The 18,258-nt window shown below is 54.4% G+C and overlaps 7 protein-coding genes across 8 annotated transcripts; 5 read left to right on the top strand and 2 right to left on the bottom strand.

Annotated features, from left to right (window-relative positions):
- Positions 1-1,136: 1,136 nt before the first annotated feature.
- Positions 1,137-1,551, bottom strand: TrAtP1_012725 (uncharacterized protein; the record flags this gene model as incomplete). Its single annotated transcript, XM_066115653.1, has 3 exons — positions 1,137-1,315; positions 1,371-1,485; positions 1,531-1,551. 3 exons carry the CDS (start codon positions 1,549-1,551, stop codon positions 1,137-1,139), a joined length of 315 nt encoding a protein of 104 aa, XP_065971752.1.
- A 258-nt stretch (positions 1,552-1,809) lies between these two features.
- On the top strand, positions 1,810-2,469 carry TrAtP1_012724 (uncharacterized protein; the record flags this gene model as incomplete). Its single annotated transcript, XM_014088471.2, has 1 exon — positions 1,810-2,469. One exon carries the CDS (start codon positions 1,810-1,812, stop codon positions 2,467-2,469), a length of 660 nt encoding a protein of 219 aa, XP_013943946.2.
- Positions 2,470-5,237: 2,768 nt separating this feature from the next.
- On the top strand, positions 5,238-9,199 carry TrAtP1_012723 (uncharacterized protein). 2 transcript variants are annotated; one of them, XM_014088470.2, is made up of 3 exons: positions 5,238-6,023; positions 6,150-7,777; positions 7,880-9,199. In XM_014088470.2, exons 1-3 carry the CDS (start codon positions 5,630-5,632, stop codon positions 8,651-8,653), a joined length of 2,796 nt encoding a protein of 931 aa, XP_013943945.2. In that variant the 5' UTR covers positions 5,238-5,629; the 3' UTR covers positions 8,654-9,199. The 2 variants fall into 2 exon arrangements, with proteins under 2 accessions (XP_013943945.2, XP_065971751.1); XM_066115652.1 differs by having other exon boundaries at positions 5,238-7,777.
- Positions 9,200-9,550: 351 nt separating this feature from the next.
- TrAtP1_012722 (uncharacterized protein) lies at positions 9,551-10,918 on the bottom strand. Its single transcript, XM_014088271.2, has one exon. It carries the CDS (start codon positions 10,762-10,764, stop codon positions 9,868-9,870), a length of 897 nt encoding a protein of 298 aa, XP_013943746.2. The 5' UTR covers positions 10,765-10,918; the 3' UTR covers positions 9,551-9,867.
- A 2,672-nt stretch (positions 10,919-13,590) lies between these two features.
- Positions 13,591-16,280, top strand: TrAtP1_012721 (uncharacterized protein; the record flags this gene model as incomplete). Its single annotated transcript, XM_014088469.2, has 3 exons — positions 13,591-14,079; positions 14,252-14,347; positions 14,550-16,280. 3 exons carry the CDS (start codon positions 13,591-13,593, stop codon positions 16,278-16,280), a joined length of 2,316 nt encoding a protein of 771 aa, XP_013943944.2.
- Positions 16,281-16,432: 152 nt separating this feature from the next.
- Positions 16,433-17,329, top strand: TrAtP1_012720 (uncharacterized protein; the record flags this gene model as incomplete). Its single annotated transcript, XM_066115651.1, has 1 exon — positions 16,433-17,329. One exon carries the CDS (start codon positions 16,433-16,435, stop codon positions 17,327-17,329), a length of 897 nt encoding a protein of 298 aa, XP_065971750.1.
- Positions 17,330-17,485: 156 nt separating this feature from the next.
- On the top strand, positions 17,486-17,872 carry TrAtP1_012719 (uncharacterized protein; the record flags this gene model as incomplete). The annotated part of the gene is made up of 1 exon (XM_066115650.1): positions 17,486-17,872. One exon carries the CDS (start codon positions 17,486-17,488, stop codon positions 17,870-17,872), a length of 387 nt encoding a protein of 128 aa, XP_065971749.1.
- Positions 17,873-18,258: the final 386 nt, after the last annotated feature.

Below are 18,258 nucleotides of genomic sequence, written 5' to 3'. Positions count from 1 at the left end.
AAACAAAAACAAGCAGAATGGAGATGGAGAGGCGCCGCTTGTGCAGCGTCGATCCGCGACATGCAGTAGCACGCTTGTTGCAGGCAATGAAGCGAGCAGATGCAAAGGACGACCAGAAGGGTGCAGATTGCCGGGATGGATGGATAAATAAGGCCTGGCCTGTCCTTGCCGGGAGGAAATATGTCTGCTATGTCCAGTCGAAACCCCGGCGCTGAGAATTTGCGGTTTACCTAGATATGTATGACCCGATGCGAGCTGGGAACCGTGGTGGTCGTGACGAGAGCAGAAAAGAGCAGGAGAACAGATGCTGGAGGAGAAAAGAGACGGAGGAGGGAGGAAAAGGCGGAGGGGGGGGTGTTGAAAAGGACAGAAAGGACGGGAATTAGAAAGAAATCCGGAGCCCTTGGACGTCGTAGGACTCTGTCTCTTGCTCTTTTCTCAGGGCAGAGCAGAGCAAAGGTTGCCACGGTGGGCTGGGGCGAATGGCAAGGCACAGGCACAGGCAGGCCTATCTGGATCTGGATACGAGTATCCTATCCTACAGTATACCCGACCTGACCTGACGCTGTCTCTCGCTGCCTCTCTGTCGTCTCTTGCTGTGCTTCCTCGGCTACTGGGCGGTTGGCGGTGCGGTTGGCAGAGCTGAGCAGCAGGGGAGCCGTTGCGAGTGGCCAAAGAGAGCCCGCGAGGCAGTTTGTTATCGACAGAGCCGGACAGACATCCAACAGGCCCTGCTGCGCCGCACGTCGCTCTGTATAGCCCGCAAGCCGGTGGTACTGCGAGGATGCTAGTACCAAGACGTGCAGGCAAGGGTTGTTGCTGTATGCATGCAAGAGCGTCAGTTCCGGGCTCTGACGCCTTTCCCAAGACTGAATGATCGTTGCCCGCTGGATCTGGATTCAAACAAGACACAAAAAAAAAATATTGCCCGCCAGACCACCCCCCCTGGCCGGCCTTGGTGGCATCGTCCGCGAATGGAGCATGGAGCAAGGAATCTGGACGCACAGCATGTACAGACTGCACGGGATGTACTTTGTACCCACGACTCGCAGCTCTGGCCCAGCTACTCGCCGGTACAACGTGCGCACATGATATTGAGGTATGACGGCACCCTGCAGTGGCGATTTGACAGAACATTAACGATCCAGAGGCCGCCGCACGCTAATGTATGGAGGGCCGTCGGCAACCTGGCTGAGGGCGCTGTGAGTGGCGTGTCTGGCTGATCCAGTCTGATCCAGTCTGGCCCAGTCGCGGCCAGAGTAGGCAATTCTGCGACTCGCATGCCTGCTGAGGTCTGCCAGGCCTTGCCGGGGAGCTGCAGCGCATCGTTAGATGGATGGGGAGCCGCGTCGCCGTTGCTGCTTCCGGACCGTCTGCTAGGCCTGAAAGGCCTGCTTTGAGCGTACCGCTGTCTCGCATAGACGGCGAGGGAGGGGGGTTGATCCTTGAGGGTGGAGTGGGAGGGCCCCGGACCAGGACTAATACCTGGGTTAGTACCAGTAGCTGATGCTATTCCGTGAGGAGCGGCACCTGTACAGCTGGGTCGAGCATGGCGGAGTGGCGTATACCCGTACATGCTTGTAGGTGCTTGCACATACATGCTTGCATCTGCATCTGCACATGTGTGTATATAGAGCTGCAAAAGAAAAGAAACGACGACGAGAGAAGAACGGCAAGACGATTCCCTTCTTTTGCTCTGTTTCCAAGAGCCGAGCCCAGACAGGACAGGCCCTTTTCTCGACTTTGTCCTCGATGGAACGCTCCGTTTAGTGAGACGGCCGTGTCTAGTGAAATGGATGCGCCTTAGCCATGCGGACGGGCGCCTGTTTAGCCGGGAGCGGGCCTTGCGGTGGCACGGGTACCAGAGCGACAGGGAGGCCACGGGGCGATGGCGCCCTGGCTCGAGGTACTTGCGTCGTGGGAGAGAAAACGAGCGTCGGCAGGTACTTTGCCGCGAGGGCCTTGGAGTTCAAGTTGTCTCCAGGCTGGCTGTACCGACCCATCTCAACATGGGTCCAGCAACAAAAACGCCAGCCAACGCCAGCGCTTTCAGCAGCACAGTGGCAGCATCAGCATCAGCAACACCACCAGCAACAACAACAACACGACGACACGACAAGATACGATACGACACGACCCGTGGCCGCAGCCGCAATCGTACCGCATCTCGCGATCGCCATGGCCCAGCACCATCGTCATCGCCCGCCATCTCGTCCCCAGCAGCGGTACCTCGCAAGTCACTGCCTGGTCTGCGGCATGACCAAGGTTTCATTCGTCGTCCGCACGCAGGCGGCTAGGCGGGTCCTCTCGCAGATACGTCGTCCAAGGCGGCCTTTGTATGGCCCGTCGTACCAGGGCATGGCAACTTCGGTGAAAGTCGTGGCTCTGGATCTCTCCCTCGCCCTGGCGCTGCCAAACCGTGCAGTGCACAACGAGGCAAAAGGGCTCAACCTCGTCCCATCCATCTGATGCCCTCCACCATCCACCATCCATCCTGTCGCATGTATCATATCATCATATCATGCTGGTACTGCTTGCCTCGTCCCGCCTCCCCTCCACCAGCCGGCGGCACAACCCTCAGATCGCCATGGAATTAATATAGCGGTGCGCGAACCATCTTGGCCAGTACCGCCAACTACCGAGGAGGCCCTTGGTCGTCCTGTTGGGTTGGTGCTGTCGATGGACCCCAGCAGGCTCGGGTGCTGGACGAGGCCAGGCCACGGCGCCATCCGATTTGCTGCGCGCTACCATGCCTAGGCGATGCGACACACAGCCGACGCTCCAGACGCCGTCAAGCATCTCTCGTCGAATGGGTGTGGCCATACCTGACGTGCAGCTGCATCGCGGCGGACCTGGTTGCGCTCAATCGGCCAATCCCACGCCGGCCATCGCCCGCCTGACTGTCTTGCGTTGACGTCCGTCCCTCAGCACCAGAAGCGGCAAGCTCGCTTTTTTTCTCTCATTGTTGTGTCTTGGCTCTCGTGTCATCCGTCGTCCTGTTCTGCGCTCGTTTCCTGCCCGTCTGGCTGACTGACTCCATCCTGCTTGCTTGCTTGCTGAGCAATGGTGGGGGTGGCCGCTCAAGTGGCCGCATCGCACCAGATATGCATCGCGGCGGCCATTCGCTCCGTGAATCTTGTGCGCGCACGATAGTACATGCTGCAGAGCAAGGCTCCGGAAAGAGGTTTCGAGTTAGTAAAAACGACGTCTGTTGCGCGCGTGATGCAGCACGGCATCGAGCTGACTGCTATTCGCCCATTGGCCCACTGGCTCTGCGGCTGCTCAAGAGCAGATTGGATGGCCACAAGACCACTGGGCGGCGCCGCACCAATCATGCCGCGCTCTGCGCTCTTGTCAGATGCCTCTGCCGCAGCGCAATCCACACAAGGTTCGTCACAAGTGACTGGCGAGTATGGCTGGCTGCACAAATGAGAGGAAGGGATATTCTTGGACGGTGGCGTCCCCGTCCCGTTAGCCGCGACTCAGACGAACCATGAAGCGAGGCGAAAGCATCGCGGCCTCACCTCTGGCAATTGCTTCATTTTCTTTCTGCCACCGCTCGGTCGACGACAACAAGACTACCTGGACTAAACCATCGGATCCTGCCTCTTATATAGGCTCGCTATTTCAACATGAACCGGTTCCTTATTGCGGCCAATACCTCATGCATAATGAGCTGGCACCCACAAGACCCACTCATGTACAACACATCATAAAAAAAAAAATCTTGCGCAAAGGCGGTAGACACTCGAGCAGTGATGCTTCCCTACCTGGCCTTGCAAGACTGCTTCGTTATTTCCTTTTTCCCGGGATGGGCTCCCCTTGGTTGATGAATCATGTCCGTCTCCCAATCGCATCTTTTCGAATTCAACATGGTCGTACCACTTTCAATGCCTGCCTTTCTGTTACGTCGCCACGTGGCCGCAGCAACAAACGCTTGCATGGCCAAACCTGGGGTTGAACCTCTACATGTAATTCGCTGGCAGCAAACCGCTTCCGTTTGCCGGCCAATTTCGTGCTGATTTTTTTTTCCCTTCTTCCTTCTTTCTCTCAGCTGCCTTTTACCAATCTGCATATCAGCCGGAACGCTAAGCAATATTTCCCATGCGCTTCCAAGGCTGTTGGGTTTGGGTTCCTTTCTGAGAGACGGCAACGCCGGTGTTGACCACCTTTGGGGTAAGCACCCTTTTGAAGTGGCGGTCAAGATGCGACTCTGCGACTATCCTGTCATAGACTTCTAGATGGTGGCCCACGATCAATTAGCCCTGATCTGTGCAGGACTATTCACTCAACTGCATCCCACTCATGTGGCACGAGAATAGCGGGTTGTGACCAGCAAGGCATGCGGGCTGGAGGCGGACAGAGTCTGTCTGGTGTAAGTGAATCAGTCAGGCCGCTTGTGCCTGGCTGCCCGAGACACCTTTGGCGGTTGAGCAGTAAGGCTGAGGCCAAGTCTCGCCAGCTGCTCAATGCCACCACAAGCAAGGCTAATACTGCACGCATTGTCCTCGCTTGGGGACCTGTGCTGTGCTTCTGACGACATCCAACCTTGCCAACTCATCTTGGTTCCCCCCCTTGCGAGGGCGCTAAACGGCTTTCACGGCCTGGCGCCAAATGTCTGAGCCCAAAGATGCTGCCATTGGTCCATGCACTGTATGTCACAGCTTGGCTCAATCTGTTCTTGCAGCTGAGCGAACCTTTTTCTAGAACTTGCCTTGCAGCATGCTGAATTCAAATTAGAGCCTAATACTGTGCACCAAGTGCATTTGATTTCGTTTTGGGGAGATCTGCGGCTCGATATAACCACCATGCCTATTGCAAGTGTGTGCTCTGTATAATATCCGTAATTTCCAATCTGGGTCACTACTTCTAGTACTTACACATTTAGCAGCAGCAAGAAATGGATGTGTCTCTTCTCGTCTGCCTAAGTAATGCACTTTTCCTTTCCATCTGCACCTCAATGCTGCCATTTACGCGTGATGGTTCCATTAGCTACATGCACGGCCTAGGCTGCAAATGCCGCGGTGTCTGCATCTGGACGAATCAATGGAAGAAAAGAAGAAGAAGAAACATACGTGTATACATTTGATGCTTCCTCTTCATCTCGACGCAAAGGGCCACCACAAAAAGCGGCAGCTGAGTCCCCCCTGGTGGTTCTAAATTCGGCGCGCCGGCCCTAAGAAAATCCGCTGGCACCGCTACCGGTACCTCTAACTCCGACTGCCAGGGTCTGGACGGCCAGCTTAGTTGGGACGCCTCTCTGGCTCGAGGCGAGAGGTGCAAACCCGACTTCGAAAAGCTTCTGCTTTGTTTTCATTCCAGCCTGCCAGCCCTCGACTGCCGATGCGAATCTTGAAGCAGCCGGTCCTTTAATGCATTCGCTTCTCCGCCACCCTCGCGTTTCTACCCAATCTCTGCTAATTCGCTTTCCGCACGCGGCACCCTGCCCTGCGCGTATCTTCTAAGGGAAAAGAGGAAAAAAAAAAAAAAAGACAGCCACCGCGACGCCCTTCTGAGCAACCTCTCACCCTTGAATCCGGCTGTTTTTTTCCCCTTGCCTTGGCAGAGGAGCAACTGCTGCATCCCTCGCTTTCCTCGCTTCCACACTGCAGACCAGGTAGGCCGTCAAATGGAGGATGACGAGAACACAACGAGCAGAATGGAAAAGGTGAAGCTCGAGGACGCCGTCGAGAACGGCGCGCACTTGGAATCCGCCGCGAGAGGCTCGACCTCGACCCCCAAGCTTCGCAACAGCGAGGCCCCCTCGCCAAGCTCCGTGGACGGCACAAAATCGCAGAGCGAGAGCGTCGGCACCCCCAGCTCGACCACCAGGCCTGCGCGGTTGTCGCGCAAGTCGTCCCAGAAGCCGCCCGCTCGCGAGGTCCCGCTATATTCCCACCTCCCAGGCGTAACCGAGGAGTCGTGCACAACTTTCCAGGTTATTCCTGACTGTCTCTATGGATCGAGGAATCTGGGCTCAACCGACAACGACTCCCTGGACTGCGACTGCAGAGAAGAATGGCGTATGTCATGGCCGTCCCTCCTCCCCTTTCTCTGTGCCTGAACCCCCTTTCTCTTTTCGTCTGTGGTCTTCTGCATCATAGGACAGCCTCATCTTGTTCCCCATTGTTTTGCTGACTACGAAGCAGGGGATGGCGAAAATTTTGCTTGTGGCGAGGAGTCGGACTGCATCAACCGTGCGACCAAGATGGAGTGTAGCGCTAATGCAGGAAACTGTGGCGGCGGTTGCCAGAACCGGCGCTTTCAGCGCAAGCAGTATGCAGACGTGACGGTGATCAAGACGGAGAAGAAGGGCTTCGGCCTTCGCGCCAACGCCATGCTCGAGCCCAATGATTTCATCTACGAGTACATCGGCGAGGTCATCAACGAACCGACGTTTCGGCGGCGCATGCTTCAGTATGACGACGAGGGCATCAAGCATTTTTACTTCATGTCGCTCAACAAAAACGAGTTTGTAGACGCAACGAAAAAGGGAAACCTAGGTCGGTTTTGCAACCACTCGTGCAATCCCAATTGTTTTGTGGACAAATGGGTCGTCGGCGACAAGCTTCGCATGGGTATTTTTGCTCTGCGCAAGATTCAGGCGGGCGAAGAGCTCGTGTTCAATTACAATGTCGATCGCTACGGCGCGGAGCCTCAGCCCTGTTATTGCGGAGAAACAAACTGCGTTGGCTTCATTGGAGGGAAAACGCAGACAGAGCGCGCCACCAAACTGCCTACTGCCACCGTCGAGGCTCTGGGTATCGATGCTACCGACGGCTGGGATACCCATGTCCCCAAGAAGCCTCGGAAGAAGCGTCCCGATGAGGACGACGAGGAGTATGTCAACAGCATACAGCCTCGAAGCTTGGATGATGACGATGCTCGCAAGGTCATGGCTACGTTGATGCAGTGCAAGGAGAAGTGGATTGCCGTCAAGCTGCTCGAGCGTATTCAACGCTGTGACGAAGAGCGCGTTATTCATTCTGTGATGCGCATGCACGCATACCAAATCCTCAAAACAACTCTCAACACATTCATCGATGATCGCAATGTCGTCTTACAAGTTTTGGCCATCTTGGACAAGTTCCCAAGACTAACAAGGAATAAGATTCAAGACTCCAATATTGAGGTGACGATCCAATCTCTTTGCCAATCCGAACATGAAGATGTCTCTTCCCAGTCCAAGAAACTGCTTGACGAGTGGAGCAAACTCGAGGTCGCCTACCGGATACGAAGGCGCAAGGTTGACCCCAATGCGCCGGCAACCACAGCCATCTTTGAGGAGCGAAGAGGGCAGGCTCGAGAAGAGGAGGCGGCTGCGGCTGCGGCTGCGGGCTCTCAATCGACCCCCAAGACTGCCTCTCCACGACCCATTGACGCTCCCAAGGGACCGCGAAGCAATGTGCCGCAAAGGAATAACTCATTTTTCAACAATGGCCATCGTCAACGTAGACCGTTCCACAATGCCCTGCCCGTAGGTTGGTTTACCGCAAAGGATGCGAATGGTAACACGTACTTTTACAACAAGCAAGGCAAATCAACTTGGGAACGGCCAACGCAGCCGGCGGCGGAGCAGACACCGAAAGCTCCATCCAAGGCCATCCAAGAACAGCTTCTTATTCAGAGCATCATTGACAAGGTGACCAAAGAGGGCACGCCGAAACAGCCGGCTTCGCAGACCCCGGCACCAGCCGAAGCCTCTCCAAAGGAGTCTAGAAAAGATAAGTGGCGGGCTCTGCCAGTCGAGAAGCAAATGAAACTCTACGAACACACAGTATGTCATTCCACAATATTCCCTGCATGTCTTGGTATCATTCCGATTTCAAATTTTTACCTTTCCTGCCGCAGAGCCAAGGCTGACAAGAATGTTGAATAGGTATATCCTCCTGTGAAGCACGTGTTGGACAAGTTTCGGCATAAGCTTCCCAAGGATGAATTGAAGAGGCTTGGAAAGGATGTTGCAAAGAAGTTGGTGGCATCTGATTACAAGAACAACCGTGTCAGCGACCCTGCCGCGCCCCTCACCGAAAAACAGGAGCGAAACATTAAGAAATACGTCAAGGACTTTTTGGATCGTGCGGTTTCCAAGTACGAAGCGCATCATAGAAAGAGGACATCTGAGACCGCGCAGAGGAGCGCAGGCAGTGAGCAGGCTACTACTAATGGCAAGTCGGCCTCTGGAGCAGACAAGCCTGGCGAGAGCCCAGACTCTTCTCAAGACCGAGAGGCCACTGCAGAAGATATTGTTTTAAGTGATATGGAAGAGGAGTCGCCTGATGGCGCTGCTGACCGTAAACGAAAGCGAGATGCTGAGGTCATTGTGGCCTCTGTCGACTCTGTCGACTCGCCACTAGACGGACCTGAGATGAAGAGATTGAAAGAAGATGACCCAGATGGGGCCACTCCCCCTCCACCGCCGCCGCCTCCCCCAGAGAACCCTGGTGCAGCTCGCACAGAGGAGGCGCAGGCTTTGCTTGAGCAAGAAGAGGCTTTAGTACGAGAGAATGAGGAGGCGCAGAGGCTTGACGAAGAAGAGCAAGCCCGGAAGAAGGCTGTGGCCCGACCAAACTCTGATGGCGGCCCGCCTGGACAACAGACGTCCATGGACGAACATGGCAATGCCCTCCAAAAAGAGCTGCTGAGCCATTAATTTTCTGTTGGTATCTTAAAAAACTTTCAGTAAGGTATCAGTATAATTCAAGATTATCCTGGATTTGCACATATCACACATTAATGCACAAACTATTTGCTTTCAACTTTATTACTTTCGACGGGGAGTTCAGGGGTCACGATAGAAATCTGCATTGTATTATACCTACGGTTCTTTTTATTATTCTTTTTACCCCCTTTTTTTTTCATTCTGGGGATTTTGCTTCCCTCCCTTTTTTTATTGATTATTTAATAATTCATAGGCTCCCTTGGCTGTAGGGAGCGGTAAAAAGGTGGAACATGGCTTTTTTTTAGAGAGAGAAGAAAAAGAAAATCCGACGTTCCGCCTTTCTATCTCATTTTCTTATCATTTTTTGATACTGTCTTCTTTTATTACACCAATAGGGAGTAGCTGAGAAGAGGATAGTTGTTGTTTTCTTTGCTCTTTGGAGGACATGAGGTGATATTGGAGTTTTTTTTTTGGGTTTGGGGCTTTTTTGGGGGGATTTGAGGAAAAAGTGGAATACTAAGGTATCAATGGAACCTTTTTTTTTTTTTTTTTTAAACCTTTTACCTTTATCGTCATCTTTATCAATTACTTTATTTTTCTCTTTTCTTTAAACAGTTCTAGTGGCGTGGTACGCCATATGAGATAACAAGAGAAAAAATCGATTGTTCTTGAGCGGGAATTTTCGTAAAATACTGGAATATGGTGTTGCTGCATATGTCATACATGATTTGGCTCCAGGTAGACGTTTGTAGGAGTACTTTGCTTTTGGTGAGTGGGGATTTGGGAGAGCGGTGTTACTGCTGTAAGTTGTGGCCGGGTGTAAGATACAAGTTACTTGTTTCACAAATCGTGGGGATAGAGTATGGTGTCGGATTACAACTTGTATATCATGATGCCATTGTGCTAATAGACCAGCTTGGGTCTCTTCTTTAATTAAAATGTGAGAGATGAAAAATTTATACCTAATGCGCCCAGAACGTATCCCAACATAGAACGCCATTGCCCATTTTTCCATATGTCGTCTAAATGTCCCCAAGATTGTACATGTGTCCGCATACATGTGTTATATAGCCCCATCAAATATATACAGCACCAAGACAGGGGGGGGCGACCAAGTTAGTCCTCGTCCTCATCGCTCGAAGAGTCATCACCGCCTCGCTTCCGCTTCTTCTTATTCTTCGTCTGATCCTCCACCTCCTCCTTCCTCATAAACACATAGCTCCTCGCCGGCCTGTCCTCGCCCTTCCAGCCAGAACCCTCCTCCCCCCTTTTTGTTCCTCACGACGCCAAACGTCCTCGCGTGGTGGTAGCCCGGGTACGCAGCCGCCTGGAAGCGAAAGCTGCGCTCGAGCTGCAGCCCCGCGTGACGGCCGAGGTCGCGGATGTTCCAGAGGGTGTAGGGCTCGCTCTCGAAGAGGGTGACGATGATGGAGCCACCCGCGGCGAGGGGCGCGGCGGGCGAGGCGAGGGCGCGCTGGAAGAAGGCGACGAGGAGCTCTTGGTTGTAGCGGACCTGGCGGTTGACGTCGGTGGATTTGCCGCCGACGTGGGGGAAGTTGAAGATGATTCGGTCGTGGGGGGGTGCGGGCGATGGAGGACGGGAACTTTGTGGCGTCGACGTTGTAGATGAGCTTGTTGGTGATGGCGACAGGCTTGTGCCGCCTTGCTTGTGAATCCTCGTCAGAGTAGTCTTGGGCGGGCTCTTCTTCTTCCGAGTGACCGGCGTCAGACCCGGCGCCGTGGCCGGGGCTTGCCGGAGGAGCATCGGCGTCCGGGCGGCGGTTGACCACGGCAATGTTGGTATCCACGGCGGGGTACTTTTCGACCAGCTCGGCGTGGTCTCTCTCGAGGACGGTTGCCGTGACGTTTGTGCAGCCGTGGTGCTGGATGATGGAGGCGGCGAAGCTCAAGTCGGCCTCGCCCACCAGCAGGATGCGGTCGCTGGGGCTGAAGGGGATGATGGGCTCGTCATGGTGCTGTTGGCGGTGTTGCTTCTTTGCAGGTTGGAGGGGCTTCTTGGACGGACCCTGATCTTTTTGCTGTGGGCGGGCAGTAGGTCTCTGGGGGCCCTTTTGGTGCTGCAGCTTTCGTCTTTTGGCCATTGAAGCTTGCTGCAGTGAAAATAGAATGATACTTTGTTGAAGCAAAAAAGTATGAAGAAATCCAATGGCAGCAGCAGCGGCAAGCACTGAAAGAAGATTGTTGTTTTGAGTTGGAACGTTATGGGGCGTGTACTAAAAAAAAAGAATTCAAATCGGATTGATGGAAAAGGAAAAAAAAAATCAAGGGACCAACCAGCTACGGCACGGTACTCCGTACAACGCGCCAAAGCTCCAGCAGCTCCCCCAAGGGAAGATCTCACGTGCAAGTGCAACTAGACTTGGCGGGATGGCGGCAGCGGGATTGCGACGGAGACGCGCCCAATCAGCGACGAAGGCTACAGCGGTTGAGACCCAAAAAGCGCAATTTTTTAGGTGCCGTGGCCAAGAGAGCCGCGCTAAAACCTGTAAGGCCTGACCCTGTTTAACGCGCGATCCTGTCGCTCTTCTGTCTCTCAGCACACATCAGGCTTCTTTTGCGGAGCCAGAGCCCGCTGCGCTACAGCGGCTGCTGCAGATGACAGAATCTGAGACTTGAGATCTTGTGCAGCGGCTTGGCTTTTCTCGGATTGACGAGGCCTTTTTTCATTTTATTCTTTCTAGTATGGCACTTCGCTTCCGAATGCAGGTGCATAATGAACATGATTCAATCATCTTTCGTCGTGCAGTAGCCCAATACGACAATGCAAGGAGCAGCTCATACGCGGCCATCTCAAAACCAATCACTCAGCTGCTCGGCAAGGCTCCCCAAAGACAAAGCACCACGTAGCCGGCGGTTTCTCGCTAGCAAGGTACCTCACGTTTCCAGCCTATTGCCGTCGCCGCAGCCAACGTTCCCAAAGAGGCAATCGGGGATATAAGTGGAGCGGGTCCTGTTTGCCGCCATTGTGCCGCAGAGAAATTGGCCTGCAGCTGCAGACGCCCTCAATTACAAGCAGACACATCAGCAGCTCGGCGTAGGAGGAGCAATACGTGCAAGTCAGCCAAATGAAGACTGTTCAAACATGCAGTCAATGTGTTTCGCTGTTTCGTAGCCTCTGTATCGCAACTTGTGCCAGCCAATAACCAGGCGCCATTACTCCCATCCCAAGGGGGTGGCAGAAAGTCAGTTCAACGTGACATTTGTTCGGCAAATCACTCTCGCACAGCTTTAGCCTCCTTCCGCGGAGCATCACGGAATGCAGGCGGCCCACCCCAGGAGCACTGTGTGGTGAATCACTGCTGAGGTGAACAAATCAGGCTTTGCATGTCATGCCCAACGTGGCAGCGCAGTTCACGGGGATGACGCAGTGGAGGGGAGATTCCAGGGCTCCCAGCAAAGCAACAGGATCTCGTGTCCCCCAACTGAAGGACATGCTCTGCATCAGCAGAGGCACCAATCTTGCAGTGAACACCTGAGCAGCGCAGAGATTGATGTTGTGCTACAAGCCGCTGGAAAGCTATGCTGCAGTTCGTGGACAACACGGACGATACCTAAACTTAGAACAGCCACGAACTAACACATGGCCGTGCTCTTCCTTGTTTGCCTTTGCGTCGAGTATAAAAAATGGTACTCCCGCGGGAAAAGAAACTCTAGCTTTACTTTTTTGCCGGGCAGCAATAAAGCCTCTGCTCCGCTCTTTGGCTTGGGTCTCGTTAAGTGAGCGCATGCTCAAGTCTCGCAGCTGCACCTCGCCGCCGTGCGGTGAACAGGAGGTTTTTTTTCGTTTGGTTTGGCTCGTCCCGTCTCGCCCCGGGTCCCTGCAAGTCACCGCTACCTGCTGCCAGCCAGAGCGCCCCCCCAGCAGCCCGCTCCAGCGCGGCAACCGGAGATTCACCTCGCCCGCACCAACCAGAGGCGCGGGAATAAGGCCATACTGCACCGAACCGGCTTAGCGCCACGTTCCTGAGAGCCCGGCCGCCAATCACGGGGCGCCACTCGCTGAAAGCAGCGGCCTGGAGGACCTGCGGTGCGCTGGGGTGCAAAGTCGCGGGTACCTGGCAGTGACCGGGCGCCCACTTTAGCCTTGCGCTGCCGGTGCGCTGCAAAAGTCACTGTGCTGGCGGTTGGGCCGGGGCCAAGGCTGAGGGGGGGCCCAGAAAAGGGACTGGCCGCACCTTTTTCGTTCTCTTCGCAGCCCAGCATTGCCGCGTCTTCTTGCACGCTTCACCCCGTCAAAAAGGCCCTTTGACAACCACTTCACTTATTGCTCGCCGCAGCTGCATGGTTGCTGCCGGCTTCGCTATTGTCCCTGCTTTCTGCCTATTGTGGTGCTGCACGGCCAGCTGTCAGCCAGGCAGGCCGCACATCCTTACGCCGCCCAGCCTTTTTTCCCATCCGGCCTATTGCAGTAGACGCCTCTGTTAGCATTAAGGTTCCTTTCACCCAAAAGGTAAAAAAAAGGTACTCCCCGGCCTTAGTGCTTCCAGCGTACGCAACTCGTACCGCCCATGCACATCACCTCTAGTACCAGCCAGACCCTTTTTTTCTTTCAAACACTTGCTCTCCAAAAACCATCAACACCGCGCCATCGGTCTTTTCCCAGACTCATCCTACACCCATCACATCTTCCCTTCTGCTTGCACCGGATGAGCTCTTCCCGCTGAATCCGCCTCTCCTTTCTCTTCGTCTCCCAGCTGTTTCTTTTTTTCTATTCGGCACGGCGCGGCGCGCGTGCTCGTCTGGCTTACTGCCGAACTTGGTTGGCTGGCCTGACCCCGGTTCTCACACACTTGACCATTTTTACGCCTCGTTCTCTTCATCTAACACACACCCAACACATCCGCTGCACATCACATCGCCCGCATTCTCAGTCGCAGGCCCGTACATGCCCGGGCTCATCCCGCATCATGGCTACTGAGACTGAATCGTCCGCTCGGGAGCCAGCCACTCGTGGGCGCGGCAGAGGTGGGCGCGGTGGCCGTGCTGGCCGAGGCCGAGGTGGCGGTCGAGGCGGTGCTTCTTCTACTTCAGGCGTCGCCAAGGCAAACTTCGCAAAGGCCGGCCGTGGAGGCACTCGCAGAGGCCGGGCTAAGAGCTTTGCCGACTCTCGCGTCCAGGCCGCCTACGAGCGCCAGAGAGATCTCAAGGCCACCTACCAAGCCGTGGCTCATGCCCTCAAGCCCGCTCTGCAGGAGCTCGCTGACCGGAGCATCGAGGAGCTGCTGCAGAGGACAGGCGGCCATCGGTTTGCGCCCGAGCACTGGCCCGTTGTCGACGAGTTGAACCAAAGGCTGGCTAAGAAGCTGCATCTCTTCGACCGCCAGCTCGAGGCCAATCTGAGCCTCGCCGAGGGCACTTACAGTGCCGAACAATATGTTCTAAAACAGGAATTCGAGGTATGCTTATCTTTGTTTATCCCTGCTTACCGATCATCCATCCCTGGACGCCGTGACTGTTCCGGTATATCTCTGAAAAGAAACATGTTACCTCCTTGCCTTTTCTTTTCCTCTCTTCGCCGCCCTTGCCTTTTCCAAGTGTACACAGAAGCTGATTTTTTTTGTCCCTCAGAATGGCCTTGAGGACCTTACAGAACGATTCGACGACGGTCAAGCTAACCGTCTTCGTATCCTTTCCACTCTGATCTCAAAAGATCTTCCAGTTGATGTAAGTACTCGGTTATTCTCTTTTTCGCTTTCGTTTTCTTCTCTCTCTTCTTTATGTGTATTAGTCAGTCAGACTAGCTTTCCTTCATGCCCGATCACAATTTGCAGCCTCTTACCGGCTTTCCTTCTTGCGGATCTACAGCCACTTACCTGTTTATTAATCATACCACTGAGCCGAGAACCTTTTTCACTAACACGTTCAGGTCCGTGATGATCAATATGAGTACAAAGTCATCTCTGACAAATCTCTCGACGATGACTTCGGCATCTATGAGTGCTACAAAGATGGCCACCTGGTCCCCTATCCCTCACGTGTTGACGGCACGGAGATGTGGCAAAGAGCCCGCGATGCTGAGGCTGCTGCTGCCATTACGGCTGCCGCCAACTCTTCCGGCTCCCGAGGAGGCAGAGGCCGTGGCCGAGGCAGTAACAAACGCCGCGCCCAGGACCAGCCAGATGGCCAGCCGACACCAAAGAAGTCAACTCGCAGCAACTTTGATAGCCAGCTGCTGCAGGCTGCCCCAATTGCTCCTGCCAAGGGTCTTCTCGCAACCGAGATTGAATCCCACATCGAGGGTGCTCCCGCAGAAGAGGAGTCAGCCCCTGCGTCTCCCGAGCCCGTCAATATGCCCAACGGCGGCGCTACCTCTACTGTTGTCAAGTTCAACGGCAAATTACCGGCTCGCGAAAAGAGTCCAGCTCTACCCAAGAATATCGGAGAACCTGATGAGCATGGCTGCCGCACTTACAACCAGAGGCCGTCCATGAAAGAGAAAGGGCTTGCTAGTCGCCTTCTCGCTCCACGTCTCTTCTTATACGATGAATGGGACATTGGCTTCCGTGATAGCTCCAACGACTCTACAAAGGGCCACACCCGCGCCAAACGAGGTAAATACCTCGACACGCCCAACAGCAACGGCATGCACTTTGACTACTGGTGCAACGGTTATGACTACTCCAACACCCGGGAATCCGACTTTGACCTGGCCCTCGTCAAAAAACACGGCGTCCATCCAAAGTATGGCATCTTCTTGCCTACCAGCACCAACGAACAGGGGCCCAAAGTTCCGTTTGTCATGCCCGGAAAGCCGGTTGTATATATTGCCGAGCCTTCTGGACGCATCTCTCACGCTTCGCGCTCATACCAGAGGACGGTTAACAACCGTCGTGTGGCTGATGCGCCAGTGCGAGTGAAAATGAGTGCATCTATGCGCCGATTTTGCAAGATCAATGGCATCCCCTTGGATGATGTTGCCATCTCAGAGTATATGCCTACTGACGAAGAGCTTCGCGATCGATCCTTGGGCACAGCTGCACTGGAACTTGAATCCAAGCCTGATATCGAAGAGGCTTCATCTACGACTGATGAACAGCTGGTTGTTTCAGAGGAGGAGACAGCCGAACCAACCCAAGGTGGTCTCGCCGCTCTTTCTGTCCTCACTTACGCGACTGCATTTGTTGAGGCCGAAGAGATTACACGAGCCGTTCTCCCTGCGCCCAAGCCCGTGCCCAAGCCTGCAAGATATGATGCCATTAGAGATGTCTTCACGGATTCCAAACCTGAGGAGGCGCCGGCCCCTGACACTAACAGCCTCAACCTCAATTTCTTGGCTGAGCTGTGCAACGTCGAGACACGTCTGCAGGAGCCCGAGGGTTACGTGCCCAAGACGCCAGCTCCTCTGATGCTCATTGCCGAATCCGGACCCGATACAAGAGCCCAGCGCGATGATATGGTGCCCATTGCACCTTTGGGACATGCTTCCATCGGTGGACAGCACGGCCCTATGGAGCATATGGGGGGGATACATCCGAAATCCCCAGCATGGACAAGAGCTTCCGCCATTACCACCCGTTGGCCAGCCTCACGCTCCTGTCCCCCCCTCAGGGACCAGAGCCCATCGTCTACCAGGCAGCACCTACTGAGCAGCCCATGATCCACGCACCACCGCCAAGAACCAATGAGTATCAACCGCAACATCCTCATCCGCCTCAAGGCCCTCCAGTCCAGGAACCGCATCAGGGCTATTACTCTTATGGCGGCTATATGCAGGAACCAAGAGATATTCATATGGGTTCTGGCCGTCCCATGGAACCGGCGTATGGAGGCAGCCGAATGTCAAACTATGGACCTGAAGCTCCCGGCCCAGCTCCTACACAAGCGCCCCCTGGTCCTCCTCCAGGTCCCAGCGGAGGATATCCTCTTGTCTACTGGCATCAGCAGGCTCCTCCCCCTCCGCCCCCCGTTGCTCAGGCCCCTCCGCCCCCACCACCATCACAGCATTATGCGTCACAGCCTCCACCAAGGATGCCCTTCTCTCACAACGCAAACGCTGAGCCTCTCCCGCCTCTTCGACCACCTCGAGGCCGCGCTCAGCCTGTTCAAGATGATATGATGCGCGATCCAATGAGAGGGCCAAGTGTGCACGGCATGAGTAACTACTATAACCCTGCTCCATCTCGGGCTTACCACCATGGCTATGCTGCTGGCCCAGAGCCCCCTCTCGCTCCTATGCAGCCGCTCGGATCGGAAAGGATTTTGCCCAATCCTCAGCAGCCGCAGTCCTACATGGGACCGTCTGGCCCTGGTTACGCATCTCAGATCTCATCTCAGATCCTATCGCCGACTTTTGGCAACCCCCAGCCAATGTCCGGCCCTATGGCCCAGAGTCCCCCGGGAACACCGCAGGGCATGCACAGCTCGATGCACCGCCATCGCTCTACCCCTTCGGGATCTTCAGATGCCGGATCTGGCAAATATCGCAAACTACAGCCTGCTCCAGTGCCCGCTCACCGGGCGTGGTCGAACAAACCGGAGCTAAAGACTATTCCCTATGATCATAAAGAAACGGGCTCGTCTGCCGCTCTCCCAAGTTCTGGTCCCACGCAAATTAGGGGATGGAATGTGAACCAGCCTCGGAAGCGAAGCAAGGCCGACAAGCAAGATAGAGCGGAAGCGGGAAATGACCGAGACGATTCCAGATAGAGACGGGAAACGCCGGGCCAAACAGCTGCTCAAGCAGACAATGACAAGCCTCAGACCAAGCCGCTCCATCCCAACTGGTCTGTCCGCTTTGCCGAGCCAATTACCCATTTACCACCTCTTTTCCCACGAAACATTCCTCCCATTCCGCGACGCACCATGGCTCAAGATATGGATCTTCAGGAACTCTTTACCCAGACTTGCGAAAATACTACTACCGACCCAGTTATATCTGCAGCGGATACAGTCTCTGCTGACGCTTCGACTTCTCAGAATGACACGACATCACGTCGTCTCCGCCCCAGAAGGGCCAAACCAACCACAACTAACGAATCCGACAGAGCGGCACCTTCTCAATCGATCAGGCCTAACCGTTCTACCGGAAGAAATAAAACGTCAAAAAATTCTAGCCGGGCGGCATCAAAGAAGAAGGCTAGTCGAAGGGAAGCTGCACTAGCAGGCACTCAACCCGAACAAGAGACCATTACCGGCACCTCAACTACGACAGCTGACTCTGCCTCTCAAGCAGAGAGTATCAACATTTAACTTGTGCTGTAATCTGCCAACACAAGTATTCTATGCCATCGGATGACGTATATACTCGCGTGCATCTGTCTATACCTTTTTTTTTTTCTTTTTGCCACGCTGGCGAAATAGCCATTTCCTGCTATACCCTTTCGTCACAGGAGCTATCGACCAAGCCCAGGCAACGTAAATACCTAACGAGATGACCTGTTATCCCATAGAGGAAAACAAATGACCAAAAAGCTATACCAACAGCTACTTAATTCGGCATTACGTCGGCGTCTAAAAGAAATGACGAACTGGATTTTCCTAAATTTGTTCTTTTCAATACTGCGTTTTTGTTTCTTGTTACATCTTTGCGCTTGTGCTTTAGCGAGCTCTATCTTGCTTTTTTTGGCTTGGAACTC

This window comes from Trichoderma atroviride, chromosome 7 (genome assembly GCF_020647795.1).
Source record: "Trichoderma atroviride chromosome 7, complete sequence".
Classification (NCBI taxonomy): domain Eukaryota; kingdom Fungi; phylum Ascomycota; class Sordariomycetes; order Hypocreales; family Hypocreaceae; genus Trichoderma; species Trichoderma atroviride.
Note: the sequence above shows the minus strand (reverse complement) of the source record. Positions and strands in the feature narration are given on the sequence as shown.

Coding starts and splice junctions, on each gene's coding strand:
- TrAtP1_012723 (XM_014088470.2), top strand. CDS start 5,630: ATGGAGGATGACGAGAACACAACGAGCAGAATGGAAAAGGTGAAGCTC. Junction 6,024..6,149: donor CGACTGCAGAGAAGAATGGC/GTATGTCATGGC, acceptor ACTACGAAGCAG/GGGATGGCGAAAATTTTGCT. Junction 7,778..7,879: donor TGAAACTCTACGAACACACA/GTATGTCATTCC, acceptor AATGTTGAATAG/GTATATCCTCCTGTGAAGCA.
- TrAtP1_012722 (XM_014088271.2), bottom strand. CDS start 10,764: ATGGCCAAAAGACGAAAGCTGCAGCACCAAAAGGGCCCCCAGAGACCT.